This window comes from Zerene cesonia, chromosome 3 (genome assembly GCF_012273895.1).
Source record: "Zerene cesonia ecotype Mississippi chromosome 3, Zerene_cesonia_1.1, whole genome shotgun sequence".
NCBI classification, from domain to species: domain Eukaryota; kingdom Metazoa; phylum Arthropoda; class Insecta; order Lepidoptera; family Pieridae; genus Zerene; species Zerene cesonia.
In genome coordinates, this window is record NC_052104.1 from 9,403,585 (window position 1) to 9,416,305 (window position 12,721).

A 12,721-nucleotide genomic window follows, 5' to 3' on the forward strand; every position below is an offset into this window, starting at 1 on the left:
GAGCGTGTCGTGTGTCGTGCGTCGTGTGACAGAGCGGGGCGCGCACCTTGATCTTGCCGTCGTTGGAGCCGGCGGCGAGCGTGTCGGAGTCGCGCGCGAAGGCCAGGCTGAGCACGGCCTCCTCCATGCTCATGTACTCGTCGTGCGCCTGGTAGCGCAGGTCCTTGCGGATCTTGCCCGTCGTGAAGTTCCACACCTCCACGAGCCCGTCCACCGAGCCCGTCACCAGGTACTGCCCGTCCGGGGAGAACCTGGTATTACACTGGCTGTTATGCTATTGCCTTGTTTGATTTATTTATTGTGTTGAACAAAAAGCCAACATCCAAAGTAAATTTAAACAAATTTCCATAACTATGAACTGCACCTTAATAAATTTTAAAATTAAATTTAGTTAAAACCACTTAACCAATTTTGAATCCCCTATTTCAACTCTTTCTACACTTTATTTCGTGGTAAAAAGTATCCTTAGTCCTTTCCCAAGTTCAGTTGTATCTTGATACCAAATTTCATCTTATTTGGTACATTGGTTTAAATGTGAAAGCATAACAGACAGATAGGCAGAGTTACTTTTGCATTTATAATATTAGTAGGAAAGTAGAGATTTCATTGGAAAATTAACCTTGCACATTCAACATGTGACTTTTGTCCAAACTTAATTATTTTGGATACATGTGTTGGGCATTTGTCATCTTCTTCATCTCTGATGGCCGCTTTGCCTCTGAACAAATCGATAGTTGTACCTGTTAAAATATTATTTATAGTCATCATCAGCACAACAAAATTACAAAGAATGCATAGTATACATTCAAATTTAATTATATCCTTTCTTGCTATCCATGTTTGAATATGAGCATGGATAGTAAGAAGGTAATGGTAATAAATTCGGAGTTTCATACTTAATGAATATAGAACAAAAATGAAATAGCTTTTCTACCCGGCGGCAGCAGGCCCTGGTGCTGCTGCCACTTGAGTGCCTGGCCGAGCAGCGCCAGGAGGCGCGAAGAGGGCACGACGGACACCTCGCCCGCGAGCGCGGCCGCCAGCGCGGCCCTCCGCCACTCCTTGCCTCCGCCGCCGCCGCGCGCACCGCCATACGCCTCGCGCGGGTCGAAGTACGACCGCGACAACATGTTCTCTAGACATCATCATCATTATATTTTATGACTTTGCTCCCACTAATATTTACAATTCAAGAAAACGATGGAAAAAAAGGAATGGGCTGGAAAGTGTTAGGGAAAGGATACGAACCACTTATAAAATGCATAATATTATATTATATTATATGTTTTATATGAATATAGTATTACTAGTGGATTATGACAATAAATACAATAAATACAATAAATGACAATAAATGGCATCAAAGCAAGATGCTTCTTATTTTAAGCTTAAAAAAGGTTGATTACCAACAAAAATAAAAGTGAATAAGTTTTATGGGCATTCTTAAAATATTTTTTCAATGATAAATCAAACAAAACGCTAAATACTGAGTGAAACTAACCAAGGTGCATATATCTATCGGTCTCCTGCTGTTTCATGAGTAGACAGGGTTGTGTTTGACGCAGAAGAGTTCTTGCGGCACCTAGCTCACGCAGCTCGATGAGCTCTAGAACTACTTGCTCATACAGATCCATCAGCTTTTTGTCAGGCAATTTCAGTGATGCTGTAGCCTTCAGTACTGTATCCCAGTGACCATTATTAATGTCCGCACAGAAACCATCTACACTGTCCACTGTGTTCAGTGATACACCAGTTTCTTCCTGAAAGGTTAAAGTTTTTCCAATTATAAAATTTGGATACAAAAGTATAAGTATTACAATTTATATCTAATCTCCATACACAAAAATCAAACCTGAAGTGTTTGCAGTGTTTTCGTCAAATTTGATTCTTTAAGATATTGTTGAATGAGACGTATAACGCTGAAAAATTAATGAGTTCATCATTTATTTATTTATACATTTATTTATATCGACAATAAATCTTTTATTTAAAATATTACTATTACTTACTCTGCAGATTCTATTTCAATAGACATAATGAATTTGATATATGAAATTTATAAAAGAAATTGATGGCCTATTTCGTAAATTATAATTTGAAATAGGTTACAATAAAAAAGGCATTCGTTTGATGCAATATTCACTGATCAGTCAGCTTGTAAATAAATCCAGATAACTTGTAAGTTGACAGTTGTACATTGCAAGACATGACATTGAGAAGTGACATTTGTGCCGTTGTCTATAGTCTATGGAACATTGTACACTTATATACTGGGTTGTATCCATAGTATTACCATTTATCATTTATGAAGCAATATTTCCAGTTTTAATCCGTAATACATAGTGATATAGGTGGTAATTAAGGAAGTTGGTTTAGAGTACAGGATAGAACAAGTAAGTAGGTAGTTATGCTTCAACCCTGGGCGAGTGGCAATCAAGATAGCTTAGAAATATATCTGTGATCATCCATATGTGATTGATTGTACCCAATCGCCGTCGAGTCCATAGGTTGTGTCCATGTCAATGGAACGATCGCCAATAATTGTACGCCCGTCTACACAATCACCGATTACTTAGTAGAGAACGTGCAACAAAAAGTAGTATAATAATACGTCCCATTAAAGGAGTCTCATGGCACAAGTTGTGAACTGAAGTTCTGTGACAAAGAGTAATTAATTTAGCTATGGCAAAATTATAAGTGTTTTAGGTGTTTTACAATAAATTAGTTACATTATTTTATTATGGTTTTTCCATTTTTTGCAATTAAATTATTTGTCTAGATTTATTCTATAATTAGTCGAGTGTTGCCAATACACGATATTGGCTTTTTTTAATTATTTATAAGACCACTTAAACTCGAAATATACATGTTTTAAAATTAAAATAATGTGATTTTTATTTCAAAATCATGGCACGGTCTGACTGGCGGTGACTTACGGTGTGATTGATGATTTACATTGTGATGAGGGGCCACATAATGTGTATGAGGGGTATGTTATTTCGCAATCTATTTGCGGCATAATGCGCAGTAAACAGCTGTTTGAATATCAAGTTACATATTTATTTATCTATACAAATAAAATATAAATTATACTTGTAAAAAGCTAATGTTTAAATATTTGACTGTGTTAAAATGGTGTTCTCTTTAAATATTTCCAAGTTCTCGGCGTCAGTTACAGAATAAAACTAAAAAGACAAGTTAAATCAGATTTAATTTCGGAGGATTAAGGATTTTATTAAAAATAATAAATATTTATAATTAATTACAATTTGTCTAATATTAAAACAGGGCAGAGATCGATTCGGCAAACGGGCGCGAGGCTTGCGGGGCTTGCGGGGCGTGCGGGGTGTGCGGGGTGTGCGGGGAACGCGGGGAGGGCGCTCGGGCGGGCAGCGCGGGCAGCGCGGGCAGGTCGGGCGGCGTGCGGCGCGCGTCCGCCAGGTACGGGTGCTGCAGCGCCGCGCGCGCCGCCAGCCGCTCGCTGGGCTCGTAGCACAGCATGGCCTCGAACAGCTCGCCGGCGAGCGGGTCGGCGCGCGCGGCGGCGGGCAGCAGCTGGCGCGCCTCGCGCCGCGGCCAGCGCGGGAACGCGGCGCGGAAGTCGGGCAGCAGCCGCGCGCCCGGCCACACCTCGTCGCCGGGAGTGCCCAGCGCGCGGAACACGCGGAACAGCTGGTCGATTTCGCTGTCCCCTGGGAATAGAGTCCTGCCGCTAGCCTGTGCGGGTAAAAATATTCCGTATAATCCAAATCCAATTAATGTCGCTTGTTAATCTTAATCCTAATATATAGGTGGTAAATGTTAAAACAATGTTATGACGATTTAAAAGTGCTTCTATAAGAAGTCTTTTAATGATTTTTTTCTCTTTTTCTTATTCTGATCGTAATTGAATAAATGACTGTATGAGTTTGAATAATAAAACTAATGAATGATTCTGATTTAAAAGGAAGCAAGTCTTCAAGAATAATGTATTTAATTTCTTTTTATTTCTTTTTTATATTTAGTGTAAAGTGATAGAACGCTTACCATTTCAGCATAAATACAAGCGAGACTCCAAATATCGACAGCAGTGGAGTAAAACTTGGCACCGAGCAGTATTTCTGGTGCGCGGTACCAAAGTGTGACAACCTCGTGTGTGTAGGCGCGGACCGGTATACCGAAGGCGCGCGCCAGCCCGAAGTCGGCCAGCTTGATGCGGCCCTCCGCGTCGACTAGCAGGTTTTGCGGCTTCAGGTCACGGTGCAATACACGCTTAGAATGGCAATAAGCGATGCCTTCGAGCAGCTGCCGCAGATAGCTCTGATGGACAAAAAGCCATTTTTTTTTATATTTTTCATATCTTGATTTTCACTTAAGTGGTTTTTTCATATTATGTATGACGTATGTGTAAGCATTTAGAAACTTGAATTTCGAGGTAAAGCCCATATGCACCCACAAACCAGCGACATCGCGTGTGCGTTGTCCGCCTTTTAAATTGGAACATGTTCTCTTCTTGAAGGTCTGTAAGTCGTTCCCGTTTGGAAAAATCACATAAGGAAGGCAAGTAAGCGGGAAGAAATTTAAAATGGTCACTTAATTCCATCTTCAAATGTATGCATGTAAATGTTGCACCCAAACATTGCAAATTACCTAATCTCATGCCTGAATCAATTAGAATGTAAACCATCGCAGTTACACCACTGTTTAACTGAAAATTGTTTGTACATAAGGGTCTTTGAACAGTTTTTTTCTATATTAAGACAAGGTTTTTGATTAAAGAATACAGACTCAGAAAATTTACTAAGATTTAAAACACTTGGAAAATATTTAGTATTTAATTTACTATTTAGTATTTGATTTTATGCTTTCACTGAGTTACAATTACATACATAGCAAATAACTTTTAACATAATCGCTCTATAAACATCAACAAATAACGAACTCTTTTAACACATCCTGTCAATAATTTAATTTGCTAAGTTAAGCCCTTTAATGATTGTTGGGAATTATCCTCCACTTAGTTTTTGTAATGAACATTCCATTTATTTTTATTCTGATTTAGAACAAGCTGTTCTAAATAAGAATTTTAGACACTGGCCCTGTGGTTATAGCGTGAAAACATTACACACATACAAATATACAAGAGTTTCTCTTTGTATTAGTGTAGATAGCAAATGAAGCATGTGTATTTTTTCAATATTCTTTTTTGAAAAATGTAATATGGTTTTTGTTTGTTTGATGGATTGCTGAATTTATACTATTTCACGCCAGTTTTCTTTGGAGGCTGGCCCAATTTGTGCCAAAAATATCTAGTTGTTCATATGGATAGAAATGTACATAATTTGATTTGATTTTATTTCCTAGGTTTGGAGTTATAGCGGGGTCAAAAGTTTCTCAAAATGGTTTATCTAAATATACAAACAACACTGAGTCACCATTTCTTTTGATCTTTGTCTAGTATTGTATATGTAAAAGTAATATTTAAAGAATACCTTCACTAAATCCAACCTCAGGGGGCCTTTTGTCAGGTCCATTAACTTTTTGAGATCCATATGCATAAATTCGAAAACAAGAAATAGTTTAGCATCTGCAAGGATAACATCTAAGAGCTGAACTACTGATGGATGCCGCAGGTCTCGAAGAACTGATATCTCGCGCAGAGCGGTTGAGGGAACCCCTTCCGGTTCACTGAAATAAAATAGTAAGGTAAACATTCCACGCTTACAACGGTACATGAATGTGAACGTTAAGTCTGCAGGCAATTATACTTCAAAAAAAAACCTAAAATCTTTGAATCGGGAAATTATTTTATCCAATTTCACCAATGTTTCGCCGGGCGTCAAAAAACTAATTTAAATAAAAGAAATCTAAATATTCTTATGAATACATATACTTTCATTCTTACTTAGTAGATATTTTGTAATTTAAATTTATATTACATCAAAATCGAAATTATCATCAAACAATCTTACAAATACATTTTCTATTCAAAAAAGGTTAGCTGTCACTTTTCGCGCCAAAACGTACTTTTCAAGTTTTATTTTTTTGAGTGCAATTTCTTTTCCCGATTTCCTATCCTCTGCTTTGTAAACCACTCCATATGTGCCTTCACCAATCTTTTCAACATTCATAAAATTTTCCATTTATTCTTTGTTTTTACTTATTAACTAGTATTAGGTACTCGAAAAGACTAAGCAACAACTTTATAACCATTGACAACTGACATCTGACATAAGGACATATAAATGTTATCAGTATCACAGAGTAAGTAATGTTAATGTATATGAAAATTATGAAGATACAAAATTTCCTATATTGAAAACGATGACGAAACGATGATTATTCAAAATTCATTAATTTAAGCGATGAAATTATTAATTAAGTAAGGAGGGTCAATTTAAAAGACGAACAAATAATTAAAAATAAAAAAGTTCAAAAATCAAAATGTGGGACCAAATTCAGTGAGTCCTCTCTATCTTTTGATGAAATCGGATTATAAATTAACGGATCACTGCACTGCCGCACCCCCAGTATATAAGTGTATAATCTATGGCCGCACCCCCAAACACTTCACAAACATACACCCACAAACACGCGCGCACTCAGACAAATACACACACTATTGTACAATCATTTTTGCTGCATTTTACATAAAGTTTTTACTTTTTTTTCTGAACTACATAAAATCTTATGGTATTCACTTTGATTTGACCAACATATTAATACGTTTGAATTTTCCATATCACAGAAGACTAACGAATAAAACTAAAAAGCGCATCTCAGGGTCCCAAGATATACATATAAGTATATTTCTTAGTTTGGGAGGCACTTTTTTATAAGTATTTTATGTCAACTTCTGTAGCGTAAGCAGTTTTTATGTACAAGCGAATTAGTATGTCAAAAAAAAAAGGACAAATGAAGAAATTTATTTAAATTTCATCTCTATTCCTCATTAATGGTATGTACCTATATAAAAATCCAGTGTCATGATGTATGTTCCCAATGAATTTTTCACCAACTCAACCGATTTTGATGAAATTTGGCATTTTATGTGTAATTTGCTCCAACTTAAGATATAAGATAGTTTTTATTTCGATTATTATCCCAATCCTATCCTACTAATATTATAAATGCGAAAGTTTGTAAGGATGTGTGTGTGTTTGTCGCTCTTTCACGCAAAAACTACTTAACTGATTGCAATGAAATTTGGTATGTAGATAGCTGGACAACTGGAATGACATATAGGAAACTTTTTATCCCGATATTCTTACGGTATACGGACTAAAGGTCTCAGCACACTAATGGGAACGGAAAGGGATCGCAACCGTATCGCCTCGAGTCGTTCAGAATGGTTTGTATTAAACTCCCTACTGCAACGCACACTAATCGGAATCGTAACGTGATCGCCTCCCCTCAGAACAGTCTCCGAACTTGCAATTCCCGCTCTTACGGCTCATCGTCTCCGCGCCTACGGCTCATCGTCCCCGCGCTTACGTCTCTCCGTCCCGTCCCCTCCCGCCTTCTTTTTTTCTTGCTATTTTCTTTTTCCTCTTCATCAAGTACTATGGCTATGATAGCCAACTCGCGTATTGTAAACCAAGACATAACCGTGCGCTACACTTAACGTTTGGATTCAAACTGATCTGGGGTCAGCCAGCGGGCGGCGAGGCGTAAGCGCGGTGTCGCCTCGCCGTAGCCGAGTTGACGTACAGGCGCTGCTGATACGCTTTCATTACGTGCATACCATATGCATACGGTATGTTGACGCCTGGTTGACAGCGAGGTGAAAGGCGTTACGGTTACGATCCCTTTCCGATCCCATATGTGTGCTGAGACCTTTACGCAGGTGAAACCGCGGGCGCAGCTAGTAATTTATAATCTTAATATTTTTAATTATTATATCTTAATATTTTTAATTATTATATCTTAATATATGAAAATCCAGTGCCATGATGTATGTTCCCAATAAACTCTGCACCAAATTAACCAATTTTGATAAAATTTGCATTTTATGAGTAATTTGGTCCAACTTAAGATATAGCATAGTTTTTATTTTGATTAATTATCCCAATAATTTACAATCTTTATATTTTTAATTATTACTCAGCCACAGCAACGCGTGGCCGGGTATGCTAGTGAATCTATATAAAATTAAACATTGCAACAATTATTTTAATGTTTAAACTAAAGTAATATTTTCTAATTCAGTGATGAGGTCCATGTGCTTGAATGAGTCTGGAGACTTGGTAAAGGAGTGTAACAGTTTCAGCTTATCCTCATCTTTGCCATTGTAGTAGATCTGGAACTGATTAGCTAGACACTGAGCTTCTTGACCATTCAGCACATTCTGAGAACAAACAATGAATATTAAGACACAAACATCTTTGACATGAAAATTCCATTTTTTTAATAGATTGTGAGACTCTGCTTTTGTTAAGTGCCTGCCCTAAGTTGCATCATTCATTTGGCATATCTCAGTGTGTAAGTGTCTATTCCCTTATATTTACTGGTTGTAACTTGGTAACCTGTCCTGCATTTGAATAATTATTTTTTTGTTAAGATGTCACTTTGTACTTCTTTTTGTTGCAACGGAAAGGTTTTATATTGTGATTTTTGACCTTGGAGTTAGTCTGAGATCCAACAAAATGAGCACGGGGTATACAGGTGTCATACCTTATCATATTCCCCTCGCATTAATACAATACCCTTGTCTTCCAGTTCTGTGTAGTGAATCATAGTCAGGCATTCTGGTGCATTCTCTTTATGTACCTGTAAGTTGAAGGTGAGATATTAAACTATATGATTATTTTTTAGGTAAAAGGCATGATGGAGAGATGACACAACTAACCTGAAATGCTAAGAGAGGAGTGAAATGAACTGCATGTCCGTAACTCTGACACATAATAAACTCATAACCTTGTTCCCTTGGCAAGGGAAAGAGGAAAGTTGGATTTTCGACCATTCTTTCTTTAATTTCCCGGTATAAAGGGGAAGGAATTGTAGCAGATATAACCTCTTTATTTTTGTGATACTCTTCCCAAATGACTTGAATTTCAGATGCATCTTTATCTTGAACAAGATCGATTTTTAATATTTCATCCAGTTTCTTATCTTCTACCGATTGTTTATTTACAACATCTTTTTTGGGGTTTAAGACTGATGAATACTGTCTGAAAATAAGATAAGTTAATTTGTATTTACGTAACCTTATGGAACCAATGCCATAGAACAACTTATAATGATTGAATATTATTGAGAATACCTGGTGTCCACTGAAGCAAATTTCTTTTTTTTTTCTTGCTCTCGACTTTTTTCTTGCTCTTCAAGTCTTTTCAAAAACTCTTCAGGAGAAGTTTTCTGCAACGATGCAATGCGTTCGGCGTACTTTTCAAAGTAAGGGTTTTTTTGTAAATTCTCCATAGCCTTCTCACACTTGCTTGCAGTGGTCATTATGTTTTTTGTCCTGGTGATTTTATGAATATAATGTGGCCAACGCTTAAGACAGATTGCCATTACAGCGCTAGAACTCTTTATGAAATATTTATTAATATTAGAGATTATGCGAAAATAAAATGATTATATAAACATCGTGAATTTATCATTTTACCATAGCACACCCGCCGTCATGCAACGACTTCACAGTTGACAGTTTACACTTTACAGCTGTAGTCACAGATAACTATATACTAGTCGGCCGTAGTATTATTACTTGTACTTATTATTCTGTAGTATTTTAAACTCAAACTCAAACTCAAAGATCCTACTCATATTATCCTACTCTTCGATGCACAGATAACATAACGTTATGTACTAGATACGTTTGGTAACTTTCCTCATCGCGTTTTTACTGCTCACTAAACTTAACACTTTTTTATTAATTTTGACCTTTTTAAATTTTTGGTTTTATTTTCATCGTTTGTACGTTTTTTTCGCTTACATGAGCTCATGAGAAAGTCATTACTTTACGAGTAATGTAGCCATAAGAAAATGGCTTTCTCATAGGCAAAAAGTAGATTAATTGCTCATGGGTAAATAATTATGAATAATGAAGAATTTAATTATTGTTATGATCGAACACTCGTGAATAGTGGCCGACCAAAAGCTAAACAAAAATTAATTAATTATCTAGTATTTTATATATTACATAATTATCTAGGATTAAATTGAAATACTTATACAAATGTGTGTAGGCAATTTAAATGTAAACTGTATACATAGGTAGTAAAGCCTGTGTTAGTATAAAACTTTGTTTAGTTCAAACGTTTTAAACTAACACAGGCTTTAGTTTCTACATATATAATAGTACAGTTTAAACAGCTCAATGAATAATTATTATTATTGTTGATTCTTCTTTCCTTAATATTGGGGTAAGAATAAAAACCGGTCGTTTCGAATGCTTACATGAGGACTCAGATCCAACACGCAAACGCCCATTTTTAATGAGTTGTGGGGCAGCAGTCGCAGCCATTACACAAACGTAACTTTACACAACACCATTACCAACCGGACTATGAATGCTATATAATTGATAGAAAACCTTTTCATCATCCAACTTCAAACCACTTAAATTTCAAAAACTTCAAAAGCGAAAATTAAATTAATATAATTACTGTAAGCGCTACCCATTCTTATCTATTCCATTCTCATCTGTTTGAACTCGGTGCTGACCAAGCCAAGTAGACAGTAGATAGACTTGTTGTTGGACAGGAAGTCCAACCTATTTACACGGAATTTAGTAAGGCGTTATATTTAATGGATCCTTGTATCGTATCCTTGATGTGTCCTTGTATCAGTGGTGCGAATCATACTTAAGAAACCGAACTTAACTAGTCAAAATTCGCGGATGGACGTCACGAGCAAATATGATGCCTAAGGGATTCCATCTGGGTTCCTTTTTTCATTCTATTTGTGAATGATTTTCCTAATGGTGTAAAATGTTAATGTTAATTTAAAAATGTATGCCGAGGATGCGGAAAATAATTTATGAGAGTTCCATGCGAAGACAATAAGAATATTCTGCATATAGAATTATTCCACGTCAAAAATTGGTGTTCTTGGAATAGAATTATATAAAACGAAAAAATTTGTATATTGTATGAATGACGGTGACTTGCCAGTTCTGTCGATGGGCTCTCAAAAAAGTTACCTGAAATGGCAACAAGGGGGCAACACCAGCTGACCGGCTAGGGGTATAGAGAGGTGTGGCACCGGTTTCACCATCGCGGACCCGCAGGACCGGATTGGGTGTCCCCGTTAATACGCCATTAGACACTTCCATCCTCGAGCATATAGCTCTTGCATCTCCACTCTGGACGGCCAATTAAGGCAAGCCAGAGGTGGGGTACGTCATTGTTCACTCCGAACTCCCACCGAGACAGACCGGGGGTGAGGACAGGAACCTCCCCTAAAAAAACTAAGCACCGCGGGAGCGCCTTTCCCCGTCACATCGCCACAAGGTGCTCTGCGGGTTTATTATTATTATTAAAAAAAAAATGGTTGCCTGTAAAGTCGGTTTTACGGGCGAAGATTTTACGTGACAACGTCTTTTTCTCGGTAGAATATTTATTGATATGAATATTATTAAATTGCACAATGGGAACAAGGAATTGAATGAAAATAAGAATTGCACAAATTTTAACTATAAAAAATTATAATTTGTTATTATATTTTGTTTACTAAAAAGACAGAGACAAATAAATTATATTTTGTTTACTAAAAAGACAGAGACAGAGACACAAGCACGCGCCGATTCAATGCGCCTAATTCTCTAGTGCTGCGCGCGCGGCGGACCGATCATAGTTCGGTGACTCATCGTAACGTTACCGGGCGTTACACTTTTTCATGAGTGACTCCGAGCCGCAACCTAATTTAAGACGTTGTCACGTCAATAAGGCCCATATAAACTTAATACTAAAACATCATCACATATATGTCTTCGACGTGTGACCATACACCAAGGGGCTGGATATTGGTCCGCGGAAGCGACGGAACAAAAGTCCCTGTGGCCAAAACTCCTCGTATATTTTAGACGCTTAGCTTGGCGGTAGGGACTCTCATCACGAAAGAGATGAAGTTCTCTTTATGGCGAGACTCCAGCCCTTTAACACGCAGACTTAATACCAGTCTTGGCATGCACGTACTCAATAACATCTTCAGTGTTGAAAAATTTTGAAAGAATAGAAAAAATTTGATCACGAGGCAGGTTCTTAATCATCTCAATAGATGGCGTGGGGTGCCCCTTAGGCACATGAAACCAAAAGAGTAGAAGAAATTTGATTACTGTGGCAGGATCACGGGTGGCCGAGAGGCTAGGCGTTGCTACGGTTAGGCAAGATACGCAGGTTCGAATCCTGCCTCGTGATCAAATTTTTTCTATTCTTTCAAAATTTCTCATTTATAAAAGCATTTCAATGCTATAAAACTAAAAATTAAATCTTCAGTGTTGATGCAGTAGTGCACACGAGACACGTAGAGTGGCGTCGTCGGCACCTCTGTTCGCATCCGAATGTCCTTCTTTAATGCCAGAAGCTAAAGAAGTCCTTAGACTCGTCCTTATACAGCAGCGTAATAGTGCTTAGACACTAGTATATATTATGTTATCTGTGGTCGTAGTATATTACTTACTCTGTCCTGCTTAACAGCCAGAAAGTACCTAGCATAATACCTAGATAGATACTATGGGTATAACAGCTGTAAATCGCAATGACAATTGACGTTACAGTGACAGGGTTTCGGAAGGGAT

At 37.4% G+C, this 12,721-nt stretch overlaps 4 protein-coding genes across 5 annotated transcripts in view; 1 reads left to right on the forward strand and 3 right to left on the reverse strand.

Annotated features, from left to right (window-relative positions):
• Positions 1–2,198, reverse strand: part of LOC119839455 (WD40 repeat-containing protein SMU1-like) — a 3,251-nt gene extending 1,053 nt beyond the window's left edge. Inside the window, exons 1-6 of the mRNA XM_038365720.1 lie at positions 2,010–2,198; positions 1,853–1,919; positions 1,502–1,760; positions 935–1,135; positions 620–740; positions 5–251 (exon numbers count right to left, since the gene is read on the reverse strand). Of these exons, the coding sequence (XP_038221648.1) occupies positions 5–251; positions 620–740; positions 935–1,135; positions 1,502–1,760; positions 1,853–1,919; positions 2,010–2,035 (921 nt within the window). The 5' untranslated portion in view covers positions 2,036–2,198. The remainder of the gene's footprint in view (positions 1–4; positions 252–619; positions 741–934; positions 1,136–1,501; positions 1,761–1,852; positions 1,920–2,009) is intronic.
• The window catches only part of LOC119837972 (serine/threonine-protein kinase fray2-like), a 61,294-nt gene that overhangs the window by 6,260 nt on the left and 42,313 nt on the right, over positions 1–12,721 (forward strand). The window lies entirely within an intron of this gene.
• Positions 3,280–7,005, reverse strand: LOC119839456 (cyclin-dependent kinase 2-like). Its single transcript, XM_038365721.1, has 4 exons — positions 6,007–7,005; positions 5,472–5,667; positions 4,027–4,299; positions 3,280–3,717 (listed from the first exon to the last, which is right to left on the reverse strand). The coding sequence occupies exons 1-4, from the start codon at positions 6,120–6,122 to the stop codon at positions 3,280–3,282; spliced, it is 1,023 nt and encodes a 340-aa protein (XP_038221649.1). The 5' UTR covers positions 6,123–7,005.
• Positions 8,147–9,713, reverse strand: LOC119837983 (ATP synthase mitochondrial F1 complex assembly factor 1-like). 2 transcript variants are annotated; one of them, XM_038363797.1, is made up of 5 exons: positions 9,587–9,713; positions 9,242–9,507; positions 8,828–9,149; positions 8,653–8,748; positions 8,147–8,326 (listed from the first exon to the last, which is right to left on the reverse strand). In XM_038363797.1, the coding sequence occupies exons 1-5, from the start codon at positions 9,587–9,589 to the stop codon at positions 8,159–8,161; spliced, it is 855 nt and encodes a 284-aa protein (XP_038219725.1). In that variant the 5' UTR covers positions 9,590–9,713; the 3' UTR covers positions 8,147–8,158. The 2 variants fall into 2 exon arrangements, with proteins under 2 accessions (XP_038219725.1, XP_038219733.1); XM_038363805.1 differs by having other exon boundaries at positions 9,242–9,641.